At 45.1% G+C, this 20,340-nt stretch overlaps 1 protein-coding gene across 7 annotated transcripts in view; it reads right to left on the reverse strand.

Annotated features, from left to right (window-relative positions):
• ARHGEF28 (Rho guanine nucleotide exchange factor 28) overlaps positions 1–20,340 on the reverse strand; it is a 311,495-nt gene that overhangs the window by 127,627 nt on the left and 163,528 nt on the right. For all 7 annotated transcript variants that reach the window (XM_055332795.1, XM_055332796.1, XM_055332801.1 and 4 more), the window contains 2 exons: positions 15,386–15,438; positions 14,755–14,815 (listed from right to left, as the gene is read on the reverse strand). In XM_055332795.1, coding sequence (XP_055188770.1) covers positions 14,755–14,815; positions 15,386–15,438 — 114 coding nt within the window. The remainder of the gene's footprint in view (positions 1–14,754; positions 14,816–15,385; positions 15,439–20,340) is intronic.

Raw genomic sequence — 20,340 nt, forward strand, 5'->3', positions numbered from 1 at the left:
TGCGGGGCAGCTGGGGAGCTCGGGCCGCCCGGGGCACGGACTCTTCCAGAGCGGTCTGTCCCACGCCACGGGCAGTGGGGCGGCCCCTGGGAGGCTGGGTCCAGGGCTCAGCAAGGCCACGCTCCGCACCCCTCGCTCTCCCCTCGTGAGGAGTCACCCACCTCTGCTTCGCACAGTCAGGGCGTCGGCTCCACCGTCCCGGGCCCAGCGCCGACACAGGGCCCTGGGCACCCGGAGAGCCGCCCCTCAGTGCCCCGGACTGTGGGCTCCCCGCCGGGAGGCCGCCCTGGCCCAGGCCCCACCCCGTGAGCGCCAGTCACCTGCCCCACGAAGGCCCAAGCGACACGGGCTGCCTCCTGTGATGTCCCAACACCCGGGAAACCAAGAGCAGGAATAATGGGGAGGCCTGTGGGTCTGAGGCGGTGGTGCCTCACCTGACCTGCCTCTACAGGGGGCACCCGGGGGCTCGGTTGGTGCGGCATCCTCCTCGGCCCGGGCCCTGACCCCAGGGTCCCGGGATCAAGTCCCGCATTGGGCTCCCCGCAGGGAGCCTGCTTCTCCATCTGCCTGGGTCTCTGCCTCTCTCTCTCTCTCTCTAATAATAAAATAAAATCTTTTTAAAAAAATATTCTCGGTCCTTACATCAAGTAAGACAGTTTTAGTGCACGTGGACCTTTAACATAAAATAAAATAATACAATAAAATCTTGAAGTGTTTCCATTCATTCTCAGTTTTACAGCTTAGAAAAGTACCAGGGACACTGCAGGCATGTGATGAATGAATTAATGATTACACTACTCTTAGCAGTGTGGATGTAAAAGCTTCTTTACATGTCACCTGTAAATGTTATTTAATAGGCTGATTAAAAATATGTATTTAAAAGAATTTTTTTGACTCAAGTATGGGTGACACAGGGGATCCCTGGGTGGCTCAGGGGTTTAGCGCCTGCCTTCGGCCCAGGGCGGAATCCTGGAGTCCCGGGATCGAGTCCCATGTTGGGCTCCCTGCAGGAGCCTGCTTCTCCCTCTGCCTGTGTCTCTGCCTCTCTCTCTCTCTCTCTCTCTGTCTCTCATGAATGAATGAATGAATGAATGAATGAATGAATGAATAAATAAATAAATCTTTAAAAAAAAACCTATTTATTTTTTTAAAAAAAGTATGGGTGACACACAATGTGATATCAGTCTCAGGTGCACACAGTGATTTGACAACTCTGCAGGCTACACCCCGCAGCACTGCCACCACACAATGGCTATGTCCTCTACCATTGGCTCTATTCTCTACACTATAGAAAATACATGGCTCACAGGAGTTCCTGTAGCTTTGTGTCAAGGCTTTAAAAATATATTTGTGTTTTATTCATCACAATAGTATCTTTATCTGAAAAGATAAAAGAGCAGTAGTTGTGAGGGGACAAAGCCCACTGTCGTCCAAGGCTCCAGGCAATACCCGGGGTGTACCTAGATCCATGGACTCCTGGCTGCCTCGGCGAGGTCTGTAGACCAAAGAAAGGGAAACTCCAACTGTTTAGACAATCATCACACTGCAATGGAAGTGTTGGATCAGGAGATAACATTATCTTTCTCGTTTTTCACACATGGTTAAGTTTTAGAGCCACTTAATGAGGATAAATCCCAGGTCAACAAACTACCAGAGCTGCTCCTCTCTTGACCGTGATGACTGATAGATCAGAAGAAAGGCAGGACAATCCCAAGAGAAACATGAAAAAAAATCATTCTGAAACACATTTCTAGTACTTGGGGTGCCAAGGAGATTCATATTCATCTAGTCCTCCCCAAAGCACAGGTCCCGTTGACCAATTATCTATAAACTGATTATCGACAGGAGTATTATTCTGACAACAAAAAAGCTCAATAAGATTTTCTAATTTGATTTACTAACATTTTTAAAGAATGATAGGATTGCCACTGACCGTCTATATATCATTCATTTAACACATAAAGTGAAGTAGAAAATACTGTTTACACACCTCTATTTTTAGGACAGCTCATTTTCTTGCTTACCAAAGAATTTCTCCCAAATGTGGGTCACTTACCCTCCTTGTTTTCTAGAGTAATTAACTTTTTTTCCCCTGTTGTACCAATATGATATATGATTGCATTTAAATTAATTCAAGATGGTATTTACGTTTCATTCATAGTCAATGGATTGATTCCTTTGCTTTCCCTGGCTGAATCCAACTGCAATTAGCAGAATTCAAGGATATATCCCAAGGTCACTTTCTCATCAGATATCATGCAACTATTACAATACAAGAGTGTGAATTTCATCAGTCTTACTGTGCCTCTTTTATGCTTTTTTTAAGATTTTATTTATTCATGACAGACAGAGAGAGAGAGGCAGAGACACAGGCAGAGGGAGAAGCAGGCTCCATGCAGGGAGCCCAACGTGGGACTCGATCCCAAGTCTCCAGGATCAGGCCCTGGACTGAAGGCGGCGCTAAACCGCTGAGCCACCCGGGCTGCCTGTGCCTCTTTTAATTAGAAAATCCTTAGAAAATTACCTCTGTACAGTTACAATCACCCAGGGCAGGCGCTGTTGCCTGGAGGTTTCAGCTGTGGGGAAGAACCATGTGAAAGGGAAGCTTCCCTTGATCCTCCTCATGTCATCACAACATGTCACCCACCTTTCAATCTTGGTGAAATTCATCTTCCTTAGAAGAGTATTTATATTTTGATTTGAATTACAGTATTTGTACAGTTTTCTTATTCTCCAGTGAGACCCAAAAAAGCCTTGAGTACAAGAGCTATGTCATACTCATATTTTTAAGGAGCCACAAGCTAAAAAGTAAAACTGTGGGGTTTGGAGCCATATACCATCTGGGTTTGGAGAGCGGCTCTGTCGCTTATTTACTTAGTGACCCTAAGTCACTTGTACTTTCCGATCCTCAGTTGTCTCATCCACACTACAAAGAGTTGTAAGGATCAAATGAAGTCGTAACAGTAAAGAACTTCATATAAGTTTTCATTAAGTTTCAGCTTAAATATTAAGTTTCCCTTTCACTGTATTCTCTTGTACATTATAGACACTGAAGTATCCTTATGTTTACCTCAGGAGTAAAGACTTGATTTTCTGAAACCTGAGACGTGCAAATGTGCACAGAAGTTCCAAGACAATCACACCAAGACTGAAAGAGGAGGAGGACTTGTTTTGCTTCTCCGCTCCATTGTGTGACAACCAGAGATCACGGTTTCGAACACTGCTGGACACCATTCTTGGAAAAAGTCATTGAAAAGAACAGACAAGAGGAGGTAAGACCCCTAATGCCAGAACAACAAGCCTCTGCTGGTTCACTTCGGCTAGCACAATGGCAATAGCGTAGCCTTAGGCGAAAATCAGAGACAGTCAGGATCTTCCTCAAAATTCCTAGAAGGCACCATATCATCTCCTGGAGTTCAACACAAGCAGCACGTCTTTGCTGGAGAACCCTGTGACTTTTGTTACACACCAAGCGAAATGCTTGGCTTTTACTGAGGGGCCACGGTATACAGAAAATATGAATTTTTAAATGCTTAGCTCAAATCCATGTGCTGAAGATGCGCTCACTCTGAGAAGCACAGGGGGACCGCACGTTCACATCTCCACTGTCACAGGCACTCAGGGACACAGTGAGTACAGCCATCCCGAGGTTTGAATTATTCGTATTCTCCCCACTTCCCCATTCTCTCTCTTTTTAAAACAGAGCCCATGAAATTGATTTCACATAAAACAGACATGGATTGAGGACATGGGCAACCGCTACTGGAATTCTAGGATGCCACCATTTCATAACGCCACCTGACTTTAACATAAGAAACTTTCTATTTCTTATCTACCCTGTTTACCTTGATTTATCAATTTCAATAAAAAAACCTGCATGCACTTTCAGAGGTTCTTGTATCACCCTAGAAGATATACCCTACAAGTCCATCAAGATGACGTTACTTGTGTTATGACATATCCACATGTACTATAAAAATATCCAAAACACTAAGGACAGGGAAGTTGATTTCTGAACAAAGCAACATTTTCAAGTTTTATATTGCCAAGGCTTCCACCAGTGGTTAGTATTGCTACAAATATCAGTTTTTATTCAAATGATACTCTTAAAAAAAAAAAAAGACTCTTGGTTGATCTGTTTTTGTTTTAAACCTTGAAATCCTTGGCATCACTTAAGAGAAGTAGGACACACTGGCTACATTTTTCTGAACAATGAATTATAGGAATTTTTGACTCTATCATGGAGAAGCAACATTGAATAGTGGATAGCAAAGTGGGGAAAGAAAGGATGTGAGCTATGGGGCTGGAAAGAGCAAGGGTGGAGAGACGGTCAAGTTTCTTGTCATAGCCTCAGGAGAAAGAGATTGCTCAGGGTGGGAAGAGCCCCAGCCCTTGGGGAGAGCAAGATCTACACTTCAGGTTTTTTCTGATAATGTTCCAATTCCAGTTTTCCCAAACCTTCCCCAAAAAGTTTCCCACATGCCACAAACTTATTTATTGACTTAATTTTTTAGATTAATTTTTACATTCGAAGTTCGACTTACTGTTTTATGGGCTTTTATATGATCAATTAGACGCGTTAACTAGCAGACATATAATGAGCAAAAACTTAAACAGTCTTAACAGAAACTCACATCTATCAATTCCACAGTTCTGAAGCTAAAACTCCTACAAAATGTAATGGATAACCCTAGTTTTAATAAGTAAAGGATGGCTCATCTTGTAAATGCTCCGAGAGTGTGATTTCCAGGCCCTCTCAACAAAGAGAGTGAGGAAACACGTCCATGTGTGCCCTGATGTATTTATATACATTTATCTACAAACACTTCTACATGCAACCATGCGTATCTACATTAACTGACCATGAGTATGTCCTAACGTGGCCAACTCCAAATCATCAGCACACAGATCACTCTAGCCGTCTTCCCTTAGTTATCTACCAACTTCCACCCCAACATGACAACACTACCTATAATCCATTTGCTTAATTGTTCATTTCCAGTGCACTGTCACACTGGTGTAAGAACTGCTAACCTGTATTCCTGTGAGAAACAACCTTATCACCTAGAGGACAGTGCCTATGGACAGTTTCTTTTGCCTTCATTCTACTTGACCAATTTCCAAAGTTATTGAGGTCTGAAACCTTCTCATCCCTTACAAGATTGTATTTCATACATTTTTAGTAGTTAAGATTGTTTTGTCACATTTTGCCTCCATCATAGGCTCCTCCAACTTCATTTTTTATTTGCACACATTGAAGTTTACTTGTGTGCCAAAAAGTTCCCTGAGTCTTGACAAATGCAGTGCCATGCATCCACCATTATGCAGTCATAAAGAACATGTTCACCCCTCTTAAAAAAAACAGCACATGCAAAAAAAAACAGCACATGCATGTACACACACACACACACACACACAACCTCACAGTGACGGGAATGTGTATAAATGACAAGGAAGCCAACTGCAAGAATTCCTCATTGCAAAAGCTGGACCACTTCTGAACGACAAATAAAGCAGTCCTAAATTATTATGCAAGGTGTCAAATACCCATGAATGCATACTGACATAAATGACTGAATAAACAGACAGGGGAGTATAAGTCTCCCAAGTAGAAGAATTCCCAGTTATTTGCCCACAAGAAAGTATACAGCTGACATGCCACCCCTGAAGTACAGGCTGCACATCATGACTTCCTTCTGAAGAGTATAGTGTGCAAAGAGTAGTGGGGAAGAATAATTTTACAGTGAAGAAACCCAAATCTTGTCATTGCCACCGCCACGTAATCAAGGTCATCATTAATAGTTTTAAGTAATGTTGATAAGCATATACCATTGATATGATGAAAATGGCATTTTACCTCTGTGATCTTCCTCCCCAAACCCATGAACCCAATTTAAGGATGATAAAAATATCAGAAAAATACCAATTAAGGGACATTCTACAAAATATCTGACCAGTAGTCCTAAAACTGTCAAGATAATTAAAAACAAGCAAATTCTGAGAAACTCTTACAGCCAAGAGGAGCCTAAAGAACCAGGATAACTAAATATAATATAGTATCCTGGAGAGGATCCTGGGACACAAAAAGGAAATTAGATAGATGTAAGGAGATCTAAATAAAGTATGGACTTTGGTCATTAATGTATCAATACCGGTTAACTGATTTGAACAAATGTACTGTACTATATGTTAATGGGGGGAGGGATATGCGAGAAGTCTCTGTACTATCTTAATGACTTTTCTGTAAATCTGAAATCTGTTCTAAAAACAAATTTAGAAAAATTTTAAAAGATGAGGTAAAAAGTACAGAATCTACATTCACTACGTGTTTGTGGAATTCATGCTAAGACTGTATCACTTAATCATGTATGCAGAATTCAAAATCATGCTCAAAAGCCCGCTTTCTTTTGCTTAAGTTATTGTGGGAAGTTACTGCATAGCTCTGACAGAGCTAATTAAACATAAAAAGATGATATGCTGAAACTGTTAACTTTTCATAAACAAATAGCATCTCTTTGCAGTTAATAGGTTCCCAAGAGGCAACCGTAGAGAGAGGCTCCCATGTGCACCTGACGGTAGGCGTTAGATCACAGAAAGCTTACTGGCAGACAAATCTCAAGAGCATGGACTCAAAGTCTTCTACTCAAATTCTATGTAACTTTAACTTCACGGTGTGATTCTCTGTTATTTTAATTATTATAAAAACCTACATTTACTAGTGGATCTCCTGTTCCATTTGTGATTATACCACCCCTCTATGCTTTAGCTCATACACATCCTTCCATAGACCCTCATACTGATAAGGATAAATTCTGTTGCCCGTCTTGCTCATGCCTGAAGTAAGGGGCCGTATATCATAATTATGTCTCCTCAATTAGCCACTCCAGAAGTTAAAGCAACTTGTCTCAATAAATTGTTAGCTTTCATGCCAAGCAATACAAGCTCCAACTGCCCTGAAATCCCATCCAAGGGGTTAACCACTGGTACTCAATACAGAGCAAGGCTAAACTCACATAAGTACACTGCAGTCAAGCCCAGAGCCCAGTGACTCCTCTGTGAGAGCAAGTCCTTTATTAAATGTCTGCACACACTGGTGTAGTCCAGTATTTCAGCACAAGAAAAAGGGAAGAAATCTGTGGCTGGAATCTTAACCTTCTGGATAAATACTTTAAATACTATCTCCAGAATATATTTCCTATTTTTCATCTGTTTCATGTTTTGTAAATTAATTTCCTTAATCTTTTATTTTTCTTTACATTTTATAATCTAATAATTTGACTTAAACATCAAAAGAGCATCTTTTGGGATGGAGCCTACATGATATACTCATTTATTTACTAAGGTAGTTTATTTGGAGTTGAGAATCTTATTTTGGAGAATGAAAATTGAGAATTCATGTGTCATGGGGAAAAGACGGTCTCTTTAACAGAGTGTTGGGAAAACTGGACAGCTACAGGCAAAGAATGAAACTGGACCACTTTCTCTCACAATACACACAAAAAAAATAAACTCAAAGTGAACTAAAGACCTAAATATGAGACCTGAAACCATAAAAATCCTTGAAAAGAGCACAGGCACTAAATCTCATCTGTAGCAACATTTTTCTAGATATGTCTCTTGAGGCAAAGGAAATGAAAATGAACTATTGGGACCATATCAAAACAAAAAGTTTCTACTAGTGAAGGAAGCCATCAACAAAACTAAAAGGCAACTTATAGAATGAGAGAAGACATTTGCAAATGATATATCCAATAAAGGGTTAATGTCCAAAAAAATATAAAGAATGGATACAACTTAATACCCAAGAAACAAAGAACCCAATTAAAAAATGAACAGAAGACATGAACAGACATTTTTCCAAAGACGACATCCAAATGGCCAACACACATATGAAAAGATGCTCAATATCACTCAGCATCAGGGAAATGCCAATCAAAACTACACTAAGTTATCACCTCTCACCCACCAAAATGGCTAAAATCAAAATTATAAGAAACAACAAATGTTGGCAAGGTTGTGGAGAAAAAGGAACCCTTGGTTCACTGCTGGTGGAAATGCAACCTGGTGCAGCCACTCTGGAAAAGTATGGCAGTTCCTCAAAAATTTAAAAATCAAACTACACACCAGCTGAGCAATCACACTACTGGGTATTTACCCCCTAAATACAAAAATACTAATTCAAAAGGACACACGTACCTCGATGTTTACAGTAGCATTACCTGTAACAGCCAAAGTATGGAAGCAGCTCAAGTGTCTATTGTTTGCACATACACTGGAATATTTGGCCATAAAAAAGAATGAAATTTTGCCATTTGCAGCAACAAGGGTGGATCTAGAGAGTATAATCCTAAACAAAGTAAGTCAGAAAGAGATAAATACCATTTGATCTCACTCACATGTAGAATCTAAGAAACAAACAAGCAAAGGAAAAAAGAGAGAAACCAAGGAACTGACTCTTAACTGCGGAGAACTGTTGGGTACCAGAGAGGAGGTGGGTGGAGGAATGAGCGAAATAGGGGATGAGAATTAAAGAGTACACTTACCATGATGAAAAAATAAAATTAAAAAAAATTTTAAATTCAGAGAAAAAAACTACCATTTTTTCCCCTCCCTCGGTTACATTTCAGAAATTAAGTTGGTTCATCGAATTGAAGCAAAAGGCAGTTTGGCTTGTACCATGGGTACTAACACCAAACATCAGGCATCCTTATAAAGCTCTGATGACATCAGTGTGAACCTAACTCCCTTCATCCCCATCCATGCACCTGGAAGTCTGATCAAAGATTCTGCGAGCAAGTGACAATCATTGGCTTCCTCTTTAGTATTTAAAAGTGGTTAATCTTTAAATTAAGCTCATTTAGGCTCAAGGACTTGGGAATTTTTTTTTGTAGTTTTCTCCCCCAAAGGTTTTTACATTTCCCGTAGATCTAATGTTGATGATGATACTTACTAAAAGTCTGCAAAACCCAAACAACTGGCTTCCGATAACTGCTTTTGCCATGTGTTGCTATACAGGCAGAACCACATTTCCTCAACTCCAGAAATATGGAAAAACCCAGGAAGTCAGAGCTCCCTCGAGGAAGTAGGTCATAGTTCTCAAACTTGGTCACACCTGAGAATCACCTGGGGAACTTTTAGAACTAAGCGCAGGCTACACTCCAGACCGGTTAGGTTTCTCTGGGGATGGACACAGGTCTCGGTGTCACTGAAGGTCCAAGGGTCATGCCAACATGCAGGCTGAGTTTAATCTTTTTTTTAATTTTTATTTATTTATGATAGTCACACAGAGAGAGAGAGGCAGAGACACAGGCAGAGGAAGAAGCAGGCTCTATGCACCGGGAGCCCGACGTGGGATTTGATCCCGGGTCTCCAGGATCGCGCCCTGGGCCAAAGGCAGGTGCCAAACCGCTGCACCACCCAGGGATCCCACAGGCTGAGTTTAGAACCAGTAGTTAACAGAGTGCCTATGCAACTCTTCACCTTAACTCACTTTCATTTTGCTGTTTTTTTACATTTGTGAGCTCATAATAGGCCGAGCACGAGACTCACAGCTCCATCAGACAGATTTGGGACTTCCGGGTTAATACAGTGTTTCTGTGTGTCTGGGTTTTTCTTTCTTTTTCTTTTCTTTTTTTTTTAATCAGAAAAGCAATATGAGGGCAGCCCCGGTGGTGCAGCAGTTTAGCACCGCCTGAAGCCCAGGGCGTGATCCTGGAGACCCTGGATCGAGTCCCACGTCAGGCTCCCTGCATGGAGCCTGCTTCTCCCTCTGCCTGTGTTTCTGCCTCTCATTCTCTCTGTGTGTTTCTATGAATAAATAAAATCTTAAAAAAAAGAAAGGAAAGCAATAGGACACTATACACCTCCAGTAAGGCTTTAGTTTATCCCGGGGATTCTAGTTTATAGTATCTATTGACCTAAGAATCCCCAAATTATTTAATTCATGGGATGGAATCCTGCCAATAAACATCTCAATTGTCTGACTTAACAATGCTTTACTCACATTCCTCGAGAAGAATACCTCCAAACAATGATGCCACAAATAGAACAGGCATCACGTTCATGGTTAAAGACCCAAATTGAGCTTCAGTGGGATTCCACTCAAAGAATAAGTCAGTAATTTCTTCTATTGAAAACAAGGTTTAAAAATCTCAATGAGTGCAGTAAGAAAATTGCACTGGAGTCCACAGAAGGAAAACCATGGGTCCACTTTTACAGATAACTCTGCATTCCCGAGGGACTTGGGATATTTCTCCATTCCTAGCCTTCGTCCCTTTATTTCAAAATCAAACCACTGATAAGTTCTGATTTGTAGTAAAGAAAGGACAACCTAACTCTGGGAAATGAACAAGGAGTGGTGGAAAGGGAGGTGGGCGGGGGGAGAGGGTGACTGGGTGACGGGCACTGAGGGGGGCACTTGGCGGGATGAGCACTGAGGGTTATGCTATATGTTGGCAAATTGAACTCCGAGAATGAATGAATGAATGAATGAATGAATGAATGAATGAATAAATAAATAAATAAATAAATAAATAAATAAATAAAATGACAACCTTCTGGACCTTTCCTGTAGTCTTGAAAACCTGTGCTGTCCAGGTTAAACAATTTGAAACACTTCACTTCCTACTGCTTGTTCCTATTTCTGCTTCCTTCTCTTCATGATTCGTCCGGATGGTTTTTTTGGGCATCAGCTCAGGTGTCTTTCCACACCTTTGGTTCTTCTGGCTCCTTGGTACCCACACCTCCCAGGCCCCCACACCCACTAACTAAAAGATTCTCTTCTTCTCATGTAACATGCAGGTAACCAACGGAACAGCAATGAAGCGACCCAAGGTATTAAACAATAATTGGGATTTGAGCCTCTGCATATACTGAAAATCAGATCACTCTAAAATCGAACAATACCTATTATAAAAATGAAGAGTTTCTGGGACACCCGGGTGGCTCAGCGGTTGAGGGCCTGCCTTTGGCTCAGGGCATGACCCCGGGGTCCTGGGATCGAGTCCCGTATCGGGCTCCCTGCATGGAGCCTGCTTCTCCCTCTGCCTGTGTCTCTGCCTCTGTCTCTCATGAGTAAATAAATAAAATCTTTAAAAAAAAAAAAGAAGTTTTCTTCTCTCTGATAAAGACTTGTTGGCAAAAATCTAAGCTATTTTTCCCTTTTTTCTTAGAAAAGCAACCCATATTTTTTATAGAAAAACGTACAAAATCATTTTAAGCCACCTACTAAAACAGAGCTTCCTTACGGCATATGATGTTAAATGAATAGAGCAGGACACAAAATTCTATTGTTTACATGATCACAGCTGTGTAAAAACGGACACCCCATAAGAACACTGGTAGGAAATACACCGAGGTCTACGAGCCGCTGCTCTGGGTGGGCAAACCGCTGGGGTGTTCCTCCTCCTGCAGTGTCTAAAATTCCCAGTTTTTTTCTACTGTGAGCATGTGTTGCTGCCACAACTTAAGATTATTTTTTCCCAAACTCTTCTGTGGCACAATATTCGATCTGGAATCTTGGCCGGCGCGGTGGCCAGCCAGACCTGGAGCGGGGCTGCAGCCGAGCCTGGGCCCAGAGCTGGAAAGCGCTGTGATCCCCTAGCGGAGACCGCGGTTCCCATCCCATCGCTGTCTCCCCGTAGGGGGTGCATCCCCCCTTCCCTCCCCGGTCCCCCAGGGACGCTGAAACACGCTCACACTGTCCTTGTTTTACCGCGCCGAGTTCACCAAGCCTTCATTTTTTTCCACCCACCCAGTCACACACGTACGCTCCACGGGGGTCAGGCTCAAGCCGTCTTCCGTCCAATGCGGGACACGCCAGATAAATCACAGCAGGAAAACCAATGTTGCTCTGAGCGTCCCTGAACCTGGTCCGACGCACCCAACTCCACTCACACTCCTGAGTGTCCCGTGCTAAGGAAGCAGGGGTGTCACCTTCCAGGAGCTTCTGTAACTCGCCCGAAATGCTGGCATCTTGTTTCACAGGCCTCCAGGACAAACTCAACGTTTAACTGCAAATCGTAATTGCTAACCAGACACACACTTTTATTTTGTCCAATTCAGCCTTTTAAAAGTAGAGTTAGGGCAGCCTGAGTGGCGCAGCACTTTAGTGCCGCCTTCAGCCCAGGGCGTGACCCCTGGGTCCTGGGATTGAGTCCCGCATCGGGCTCCTGCATGGAGCCTGCTCCTCCCTCTGCCTGAGTCTCTACCTCTCTCTCTGCGTGTCTAATAAATCTTTAAAAAGCATACAAAAACTTTAAGAAAAAATAAGAAAATAGAAGTAGAGTTAGCAAGGCAGCAGCAAATCAAGCTATCTCCAACCTTGCTAATGCAGTCATGGGGACTGAGCAGAACATAAGTGCAAATAAAACGGCACAACAGTTTGCAAGTGGCCTTGTGGAAAAGCCGTTTCGATTTCCAGACTCCGGCTTATCGCCCAACTGTCGCTCACGGCTTCCTGGCCCAGAAGGTCCTTTTAAGACCTATTTCTCTGCATAAAGTCGGGTACCTTTTTTGTTTGTTTGTTTCCAATCCAAAAAAGTCTAATCCAAAGAAAGAAGCAGGGACGCCTGGGTGGCTCAGCGGTTGAGCGTCTGCCTTTGGCCCAGGGCGTGACCCCAGGTCCTGGGATCGAGTCCCGTGTCGGGCTCCCTGCATGGAGCCTGCTTCTCCCTCTGCCTGTGTCTCTGCCTCTCTCTCTGTGTCTCCATGTATCCATGAATGAATGAATGAATAAATAAATAAATAAATATAAATAAATAAATAAAATCTTAAAAAAAAATAAAAACCAAGAAAGAAGCAAATATCACCACAAGGAACGATCGTGGCCCTTTTCATCACTCACTGGGGATGAAAGCCCTACAAGGGTGTCTCAAATCATTTAGTACGATCCTCCTCAGACCCAGTGACGTTACTGGCAAAACACACCAATTAGGTCGGGCTATTCCATCCTCTTCTTACCCAGCAAGTACACCAGCTAGAGAAGGGAGTCTTTAAAGGTGAAAATTAAAATGACCCCATTTAATACTCATAACGGCCAACGCTCCTCCCCCACCAGCAGTTTGTCTTGGTAAACACTCTTCAAAGCTAACATTCCTAGGAGCACGATGCAATTTGCAGATGAGACATCCTGTATGCGTGAGCAAAGGCTGTGCTCTGGGTTTAATGGCCTGCGACAGTCCTGTAGATGGAGATGTTTGCTTTCATTTCTGCTTCCTCTTCCCCTTCCTCTCCTAGAGGTGAATTATGACCTTTACCTTATAGAGCAGAAATATCAAAGGTGCGCGCATTGCTTGGCAGGGTCTTACTTTCTGTTCTGATTTCAGGCCTCCTGCAAACATCCCTGCTCGTAGCCAGGCTGCCAGCAGCACGGCCAATGGATGCCGGCGGCGGTGCTTCCTGCCACACTGCTTTCTCTCCACGACTCCCCCACTGCCGTCTCTGCTCTGCCCATGCATGCCAAGCGTGTCCACAACACCCCGCTGGCCTCCAGTGGGACACCCGCACCTCTGGGCCCCCAGGCCCACCCACCCTCGCGGTTAAACTCGCCCTTGGGCATCGTCCTGGTCTCCCCCTTTTGCGTCCACCCGAACCCTCCACGAGCTCCAGTACTGGCTCACTCACAGCGACACCCAGTTCCCCTCCACTCACGTGCGTTTCACGGGGGGCGCAGCCTCGACCTCACTCAGGGAAGGCAACTGGGAAGCTTGTACGTAGGTGCCTTCCAGTCAAGCCTAGAGGTCTGGGCGAGTTTATGTTCATCCTCCGGCCTCCAAGAGCCTCATCAGGCTCCAACTCCAAGGGGAACTCTGGGGCCCACATTCGCCCTCCAGGACTAGCGAGCGGCCACAGGGATCTGAGGAGACGCCCTAGGGAGCTGCAACTAGACTTTGTGGGCAGATGAGAAGGTCCAGTCCCAGGAAAAAACTACCTTCACCTCTGCCAAGAGATCGCCTAGTGCCCAGAGGCTGCACCCAGCGACAGCATCTGGTCCTTCCCCAGGCCAGGGGAGGACTGTATGGGCTCAGCTCCAAAGGTACCACAGCTGGGTCTCAAAATGGGCAGGAAGCCCGGGGTTCCAAGGCCAGGCAGGGGGAGCCGGGAGTCTCAGGCCCACCACGTACTGTCACCAGGGGCCTCAGCCCCTTCCTCAGCCGTGCTGGTGGGGCCCACCTCCAGGAATGAGGCAGCCAACACAGGACACAGTCCACGCCAGACTCTGGCTCAGAGTTCCACTGCTCGGAAGCAGCCTCCATTGCTTTGCCTTTTTTTGTTTTTTGGGTTTTTTTTGTGTGATTTTTTTTTTTTTTTTGGTTAAAGGATCATACATGGAGACTCAGCCCCTGAACTCAAGGTATTAATACTGCTGCCGTGACAAGACTTCATTCTGCATCAGTTTCCAAAACTAGACAAAGTTCCTAGGAGGGAAGATTGTATTTTAAGATTTCTTTTCTTGAATAAATAAATAAAATTAAAAAAAAAAAAAAAAAAAGGCAGCCCGGGTGGCTCAGCGGTTTAGCGCCGCCTTTGGCCCGGGGCGTGATCCTGGAGACCGGGATCGAGTCCCGCGTCTGGCTCCCTGCATGGAACCTGCTTCCCCCTCTGCCTGTGTCTCTGCCTTGCCTCTCTCTCTCTCTGTGTGTCTATCATGAATAAATAAATAAAATTAAGAAAATAAAAATAAAAATATTTCTTTTCTTGGGGTCCTGTCTGTACCCAGGACGTGCACACAGGGACACCGTATCTGGAACATACCCAAATCGAGACTGTCCCGGCCGTCGTGTTCATAGGGGTCAACATCCGGGCTGTCCACACGCTGGAAAAGAGGTTTTTGACAAAAATCACTTCTGGGCCACAATTGGGTTTACTCTCATCAACGCGGGAAACGCGACCTCAGAAAATATCCGTGAGGATGCGTTACGTGTCTCGCCGCACGGGTGCGAGCACAGGCTTGTGCTCTATTAGCAGTCCTCAAGGGCTCCAGGGAAGACGGGACTGGGCCCGCGCGGAGGCCTGCCTGACAGCCCTGCACGGGTCCCCTTACGCCCACAGGCTGTCCCCGGGTGTCCCCCTGCAGCCGCCGTGCGGGCAAACATCTGTAGCTCCCACTCTTTAAGGAAAAACTTGCTTTGAAAAATGTATACGCTTGGGTTGCGTACACAGCCGTGAGCCAGAAAGGCAGCGGCTTCGGTCGGTCAGCCCCAGTCCAGAGCAGAGGCTGACAGTAGGTAGAGCCAAGTGAATTTCAAGTGCACGTGACATAGGGAACACGCCTTGGGGGGTGTGGGGGGTTACACTAGCTATCACCGCTAGCTCTTCACTTCTACTTCAGCTCCAAAAAGAAGTCCCCCCCAAAAAAAAATAAAGAGGGACAGAGAATCATTACCTTTACATCCTCCTTTTCAGGTGATGGCCTGCCGGTCGCCAAATTCCTAATCTCTGCAAAAGGAATAATCGTCATCAGGATCTGCTGATAGAGTTTTCGTTAAAAGAAAAAAAGGGGGGGCAGCCCGGGGGGCTCAGCGGTTTAGCGCCGCCTTTGGCCCAGGGCATGACCCCAGGTCCTGGGATCTAGTCCCGTGTCGGGCTCCCTGCACGAAGCCTGCTTCTCCCTCTGCCTGTGTCTCTGCCTCTCTCTCTCTTTGTGTATCTAATAAATAAATAAAATCTTTAAAAAAGAAAAAAAGAAAGAAGAAAAAAAACCCCAAACTAGATAACAAATAGAAAGAGCTGCCCGAGGAGTGGTCCGAGCAGAGCTAGCCTGGATCAGGCTTCTTAAAAACCAACCCTCCGCGGAGTAGGAGATGCCCCGACTGCCACGTTGCGGTAATATCTGGGGACCAAGAGGTTAACAAGCCCAGGACCTCTCGCAGGAAATCCTGATGGGGGAAAAAAAATCATTAAATAAACAAAGGCCCCTGATGCAGAAGGAAGACAACTCACAGGACAAAGGCTCTTCCAAATAGGCCAGATTCTAGGGACGTGCGTAGGACCTACCTACACATGTCCCACGTGTCCAGCTCCTCAAACACCACAGCTTTTGTGTTTCAAAAGGGCCTCATTCATCCCCACTGAGGCTCAGCTTTGCCCGGGCATCCCTGACGCCTCAAGGCCAGCCCGACCCTCGGGCTCCCACCCCGGACAGCGCCAGGCCGGGCACACACAGGCGCCCTTCCTCGGAATAACGGCTTTCCTGGAAACTCCAGTGGTCAGGACACCCCGGGCTAAACAGGAAGGTTCACTTGAGGGGTATTTTTCTCTGGGTCCTGACCGGTTCTCTTCACACTCAGCTGCCGTAACAAGAGCTACCATTGCTGATACATAAGCACCAAGCAGGTTGGGGCCTGGGGAAAAGGAGTGCTGGACACCCCGGGCAAGGATGGGGAGCAGGGCCTTGCCTAACCGCCCCTGGACCTCTGGGCTGCCCTGCCCGACGCCTACCCAGGGCCCCTGCACCTCACCATCCCGTTACCTAACGTCACCCGAGCCCTCCCGTCTCACGTGGATTTACTCATGTTGCCGGGGACCAAAGCGAGGAGTCTCATTCATGGCTGGGTTCTTTGTGTTTTTGTTTGTTTGTTTGTTTGTTTTTTAAGATTTTATGTGTTTATTCCCGGGGGCCCAGAGAGGAGGCGGCGCCGGGGAGCCCACTTCGGTGCGCACCCCGCGCCCGGCCTGCAGGAGGCAGCACTGACCCGCCGGCTACGCTACGCCCAGGGGAAGCCTGCCCAAACCGCAGGACCCCGGGCTCCACGGGGTGGGAGGCACCTGCAGAAAAGACAGGTTTTTGTTCTGAAACGCAACACACCCGACCCCTAAAAGCTGGCTGTGGCGGCGGGGAGGGCCCTGAAATGGGAAAGGGAGGGCGGCAAGATGCAAAGGTCAACGGACACTCCGGCCCAGGCCTCCGGGCGCACTGGGTTTTGTCCTGCTTCCTCTAAAGCCTTCTCACCCCGCGTGCTCCTCAACTAGGCTCCCGCATTTCTAAGACATGTGGAGGGCGCTGGTCAGAAGGGACAGCACACATTTCCCCAAGACTGAGCTGACCAGGCCACGGCACCCGACAAACCCATCCTGCGCTCACGGAGGCCGCATCCCTCGGGGGCCCGGCCGGATCCCACCCTGCCCGTTCCCACCTTGCACACTGCCAGCCCACGCTCTTTTGTGCCACCGACTGCAGCTTGCTTTTGTTTCAGGTATAATCTAATCTAATTAATGCAAATACCAGAAGCTGTTAAGAGAGACAAGTGTTTATAAGATTTGTACTGAGTTTAAAAATAGCTTCCAAAGTTATAGAGCTTTACACAAGCACCACTGAAGATACCTGGGAGCGTGCATAGACCCGGGATAAGATCTATAGGCGATCTTTAATTAATCTGGGACTATACACAGCTCCGGCCTAGAGCTTTAAAAGAATCTGGCGTTCATTCCACCGGAGGTCAATCAAACTGCTCTAGGAGAGTTTCTGCTAAATTACCGGGATCCTCTTACACTCGGTCTGCTGTGACACCAAGGGCAGTAGTGCAACCGAACCGCCCATTGCCATGGCAACCTCCAGCCGATAATGATATCGGTAACGTCAAACTACTCTGTTTTAAAGGCCCATTAATCTTGCCCACACAGCCCACCCAGAAGGATTATCCCCTCTAAATCCGATTTACCAAACTTAATAAACATGTTTTCTTACTGCTAAACTCTAAATGGAACAAACGAGCTCTAATATTCATGGTCACCAGTGACACCGTACCTGCAAACGGGGTTTTCAAAAACCAGGGTTAAGCAGCTATAAGATTACGACGAGTGTTTCTGTTAAGAAACAGAGGAGCCTAATAGGTCCCAGCTCTGTGTTAAGTCTAACTGTCCCCTTTTGACGACTGGGACCTCAGAGGCCACACCTACTGTGAAGCAAGCGCTTACACTGGACACACAGGCTGATCAGGACTCTCCTTTAACTGCCCTTTGCTGGGTCGTCTGGATCTGCCCAGGAAGGAGGCAAAAAATAAATAAATAAATAAATTAATTAATTAATTAATTAAAAATTTAAAAATAAATAAATAAAAATTCATGATGGGAGCCAGCCAGACAGCTATCGTCTGGATCCTCCCAGGAAGGAGGCAAAAAAATAAAATAAAATAAAATAAAAATAAATTAAATAAATAAAAATTTGTGACGGGAGCCAGCCAGACAGCTATCGTCTGGAGTCTGGATCCTCTGAGGAAGGAGGCAAAATAATAATAATAATAATAATAATAATAATAATAATAATTAAATTAAATAAAAAAAAAATTCGTGACGGGAGCCAGCCAGACAGCTACTGCATTCTTGGTTCAGGTTCAACCATCCACGATGGAGTCGACACCTGGGCTAGATGGGCAGGGCATCACCAAAAGTACACCGGGAACCGAGGGCCACACTCTCAGCTCATGCCGCCTGCCCTGCAAAGGCCCAGAACTCAGAGGGGTTCACAGGGTTTGAATGGATCCTTTCCTCCCAACAGATGTGAGTTCTGGGAAGGCTGGCCCGACCCTTAGGTGCCGGGAGCCAAGGGAGAGCCTGCATACTGGAGGTGCCAGGTGAACGCTTCTCTCTCCAGGGGAACCTGCACCTGGCAGCCCAGAACAGCGGAGGAGTTGTCGGGGATCATCAGGCAAAGCCATGGCTCAGGACCGGGACGCGAGAGTTGTTCAAGTTTCTGAAATACTAACTCAAACACTCTGAATCCCGGCCCTGTTGATCCCTACTTCTGAGCTGCCGGACTGATGGACAGAGGACTGCCTTTCCCTCTGCTTCCTCCCGCCGCTTCCCCTCTAAGGACTCTGTGTCAATGTATCGCGCCAGTGATTCACCCAGGTGTGCACGTCCAGTTCACGAGAGGCCGGGGCTGAAATGGCGAAGGAAACAAATTTCCGTTCGGCGGCTACTTTAATGCTGTGCCCTCTGGTTCAGCATCCCAGTTACTCTATTTTTTTGCCTAAACATGGGAACACTAGTAAAATCCATCTTGTGGGCTTCCCAGCATAAGCAAGGACTAGGAGAAAGGACAAAGCCCTACCTACAGAAATACCAGCATCAGCCCATCAGTCCACTCGCGTGAACAGGCTGGGTCCCTGCTGAGCCCCGGGACCAGCCAAGGCCAGGACCAGCAAGGCCAGGACGTCCAGGCAAGGGCAGGCATTCAGCACCAGAGCAACTCTGGATGGGTTCTAATTTTCCTATTTGCACTCTGCATCCTCTCTAAAGGAACTTAAGACCTCTTTTTTGAAATACTTTTAAATTACTTGTGATACTTTTTTGAGCCACAAAAATAATTAAGGAGAAAAGAAGAAATAAAACCACCACTAACATTTTAGTATATACACTTCCTTCCCTACATGCATATTTTTGTAACAGCTTTAAGGCATAATATTATACTAATTATCCATTTAAAGTATACATACAATTCAATTATTTTTGACACATTTGGAGTTTTACAATCGTTACCCCTTGAGAATGTTTTCTTTACCCCCAGGAAAGAAATCCTGTACCCATGAGCGCTCATGCCCCAGACCTCCCCACCTGTCCCCACTCCCGCCCCAGCCAAAGGCAACTACCAGTGTCCTTTCTGTCTTAATGATTTGTTCTGGATATTTTATATCAATGGAATCACACAATATGGGGTCTTTGGTAACAGGATTCTCTCACACAGCATAGCATTTTTAAGGTTTTTTTGCATAATTTACCAGCAGTTCATTCCTTTTTATTGCCCAAGTGCCATTCCATTACATGGATGAACCACATTGTGTGTGTGTGTGTATATATATATATATGCATATGTACATATTATGTACATATATAGAGAGAGTATATTACTGGGTCATATGGTAACTATGCTTAATATTTTTTTCTTTTGCTTGTATTTTTATGTTTTTATATGTTTTTATAATATACTTTCGGGTTTGTTTTACACCTCCAGTCTGCATTTGCCCACTCCCCATAAAAGTCTCCAATAGTGAATAATTTACAGGGGGTGGGGAAAAAAAAAGATTCCCTTAGCCCAAAGCTTTGGTTGCAACTATCACATAAACAAAGGCTCTAAATAATGACCTCTCTGCACTGAGGGGGGCACTTGATGGGATGAGCACTGGGTGTTTTTCTAGATGTTGGAAAATTGAACACCAATAAAAAATAAATTTATAAAAATATAAATAAATGAATGAATAAATAAATAAATAAATAAATAATGACCTCTCATACTGAGGTCACGATTTAATTTTCCTGATTTACTCAACTGTTTGAATAAAATGAGGCAAGTCATACTTGAAAGATATAAACAACATTCAATTTTTGTCTTGTAAATACTTT

This window comes from Nyctereutes procyonoides, unplaced genomic scaffold (genome assembly GCF_905146905.1).
Source record: "Nyctereutes procyonoides isolate TBG_1078 unplaced genomic scaffold, NYPRO_anot_genome, whole genome shotgun sequence".
In the NCBI taxonomy this organism is placed as follows: Eukaryota; Metazoa; Chordata; class Mammalia; order Carnivora; family Canidae; genus Nyctereutes; species Nyctereutes procyonoides.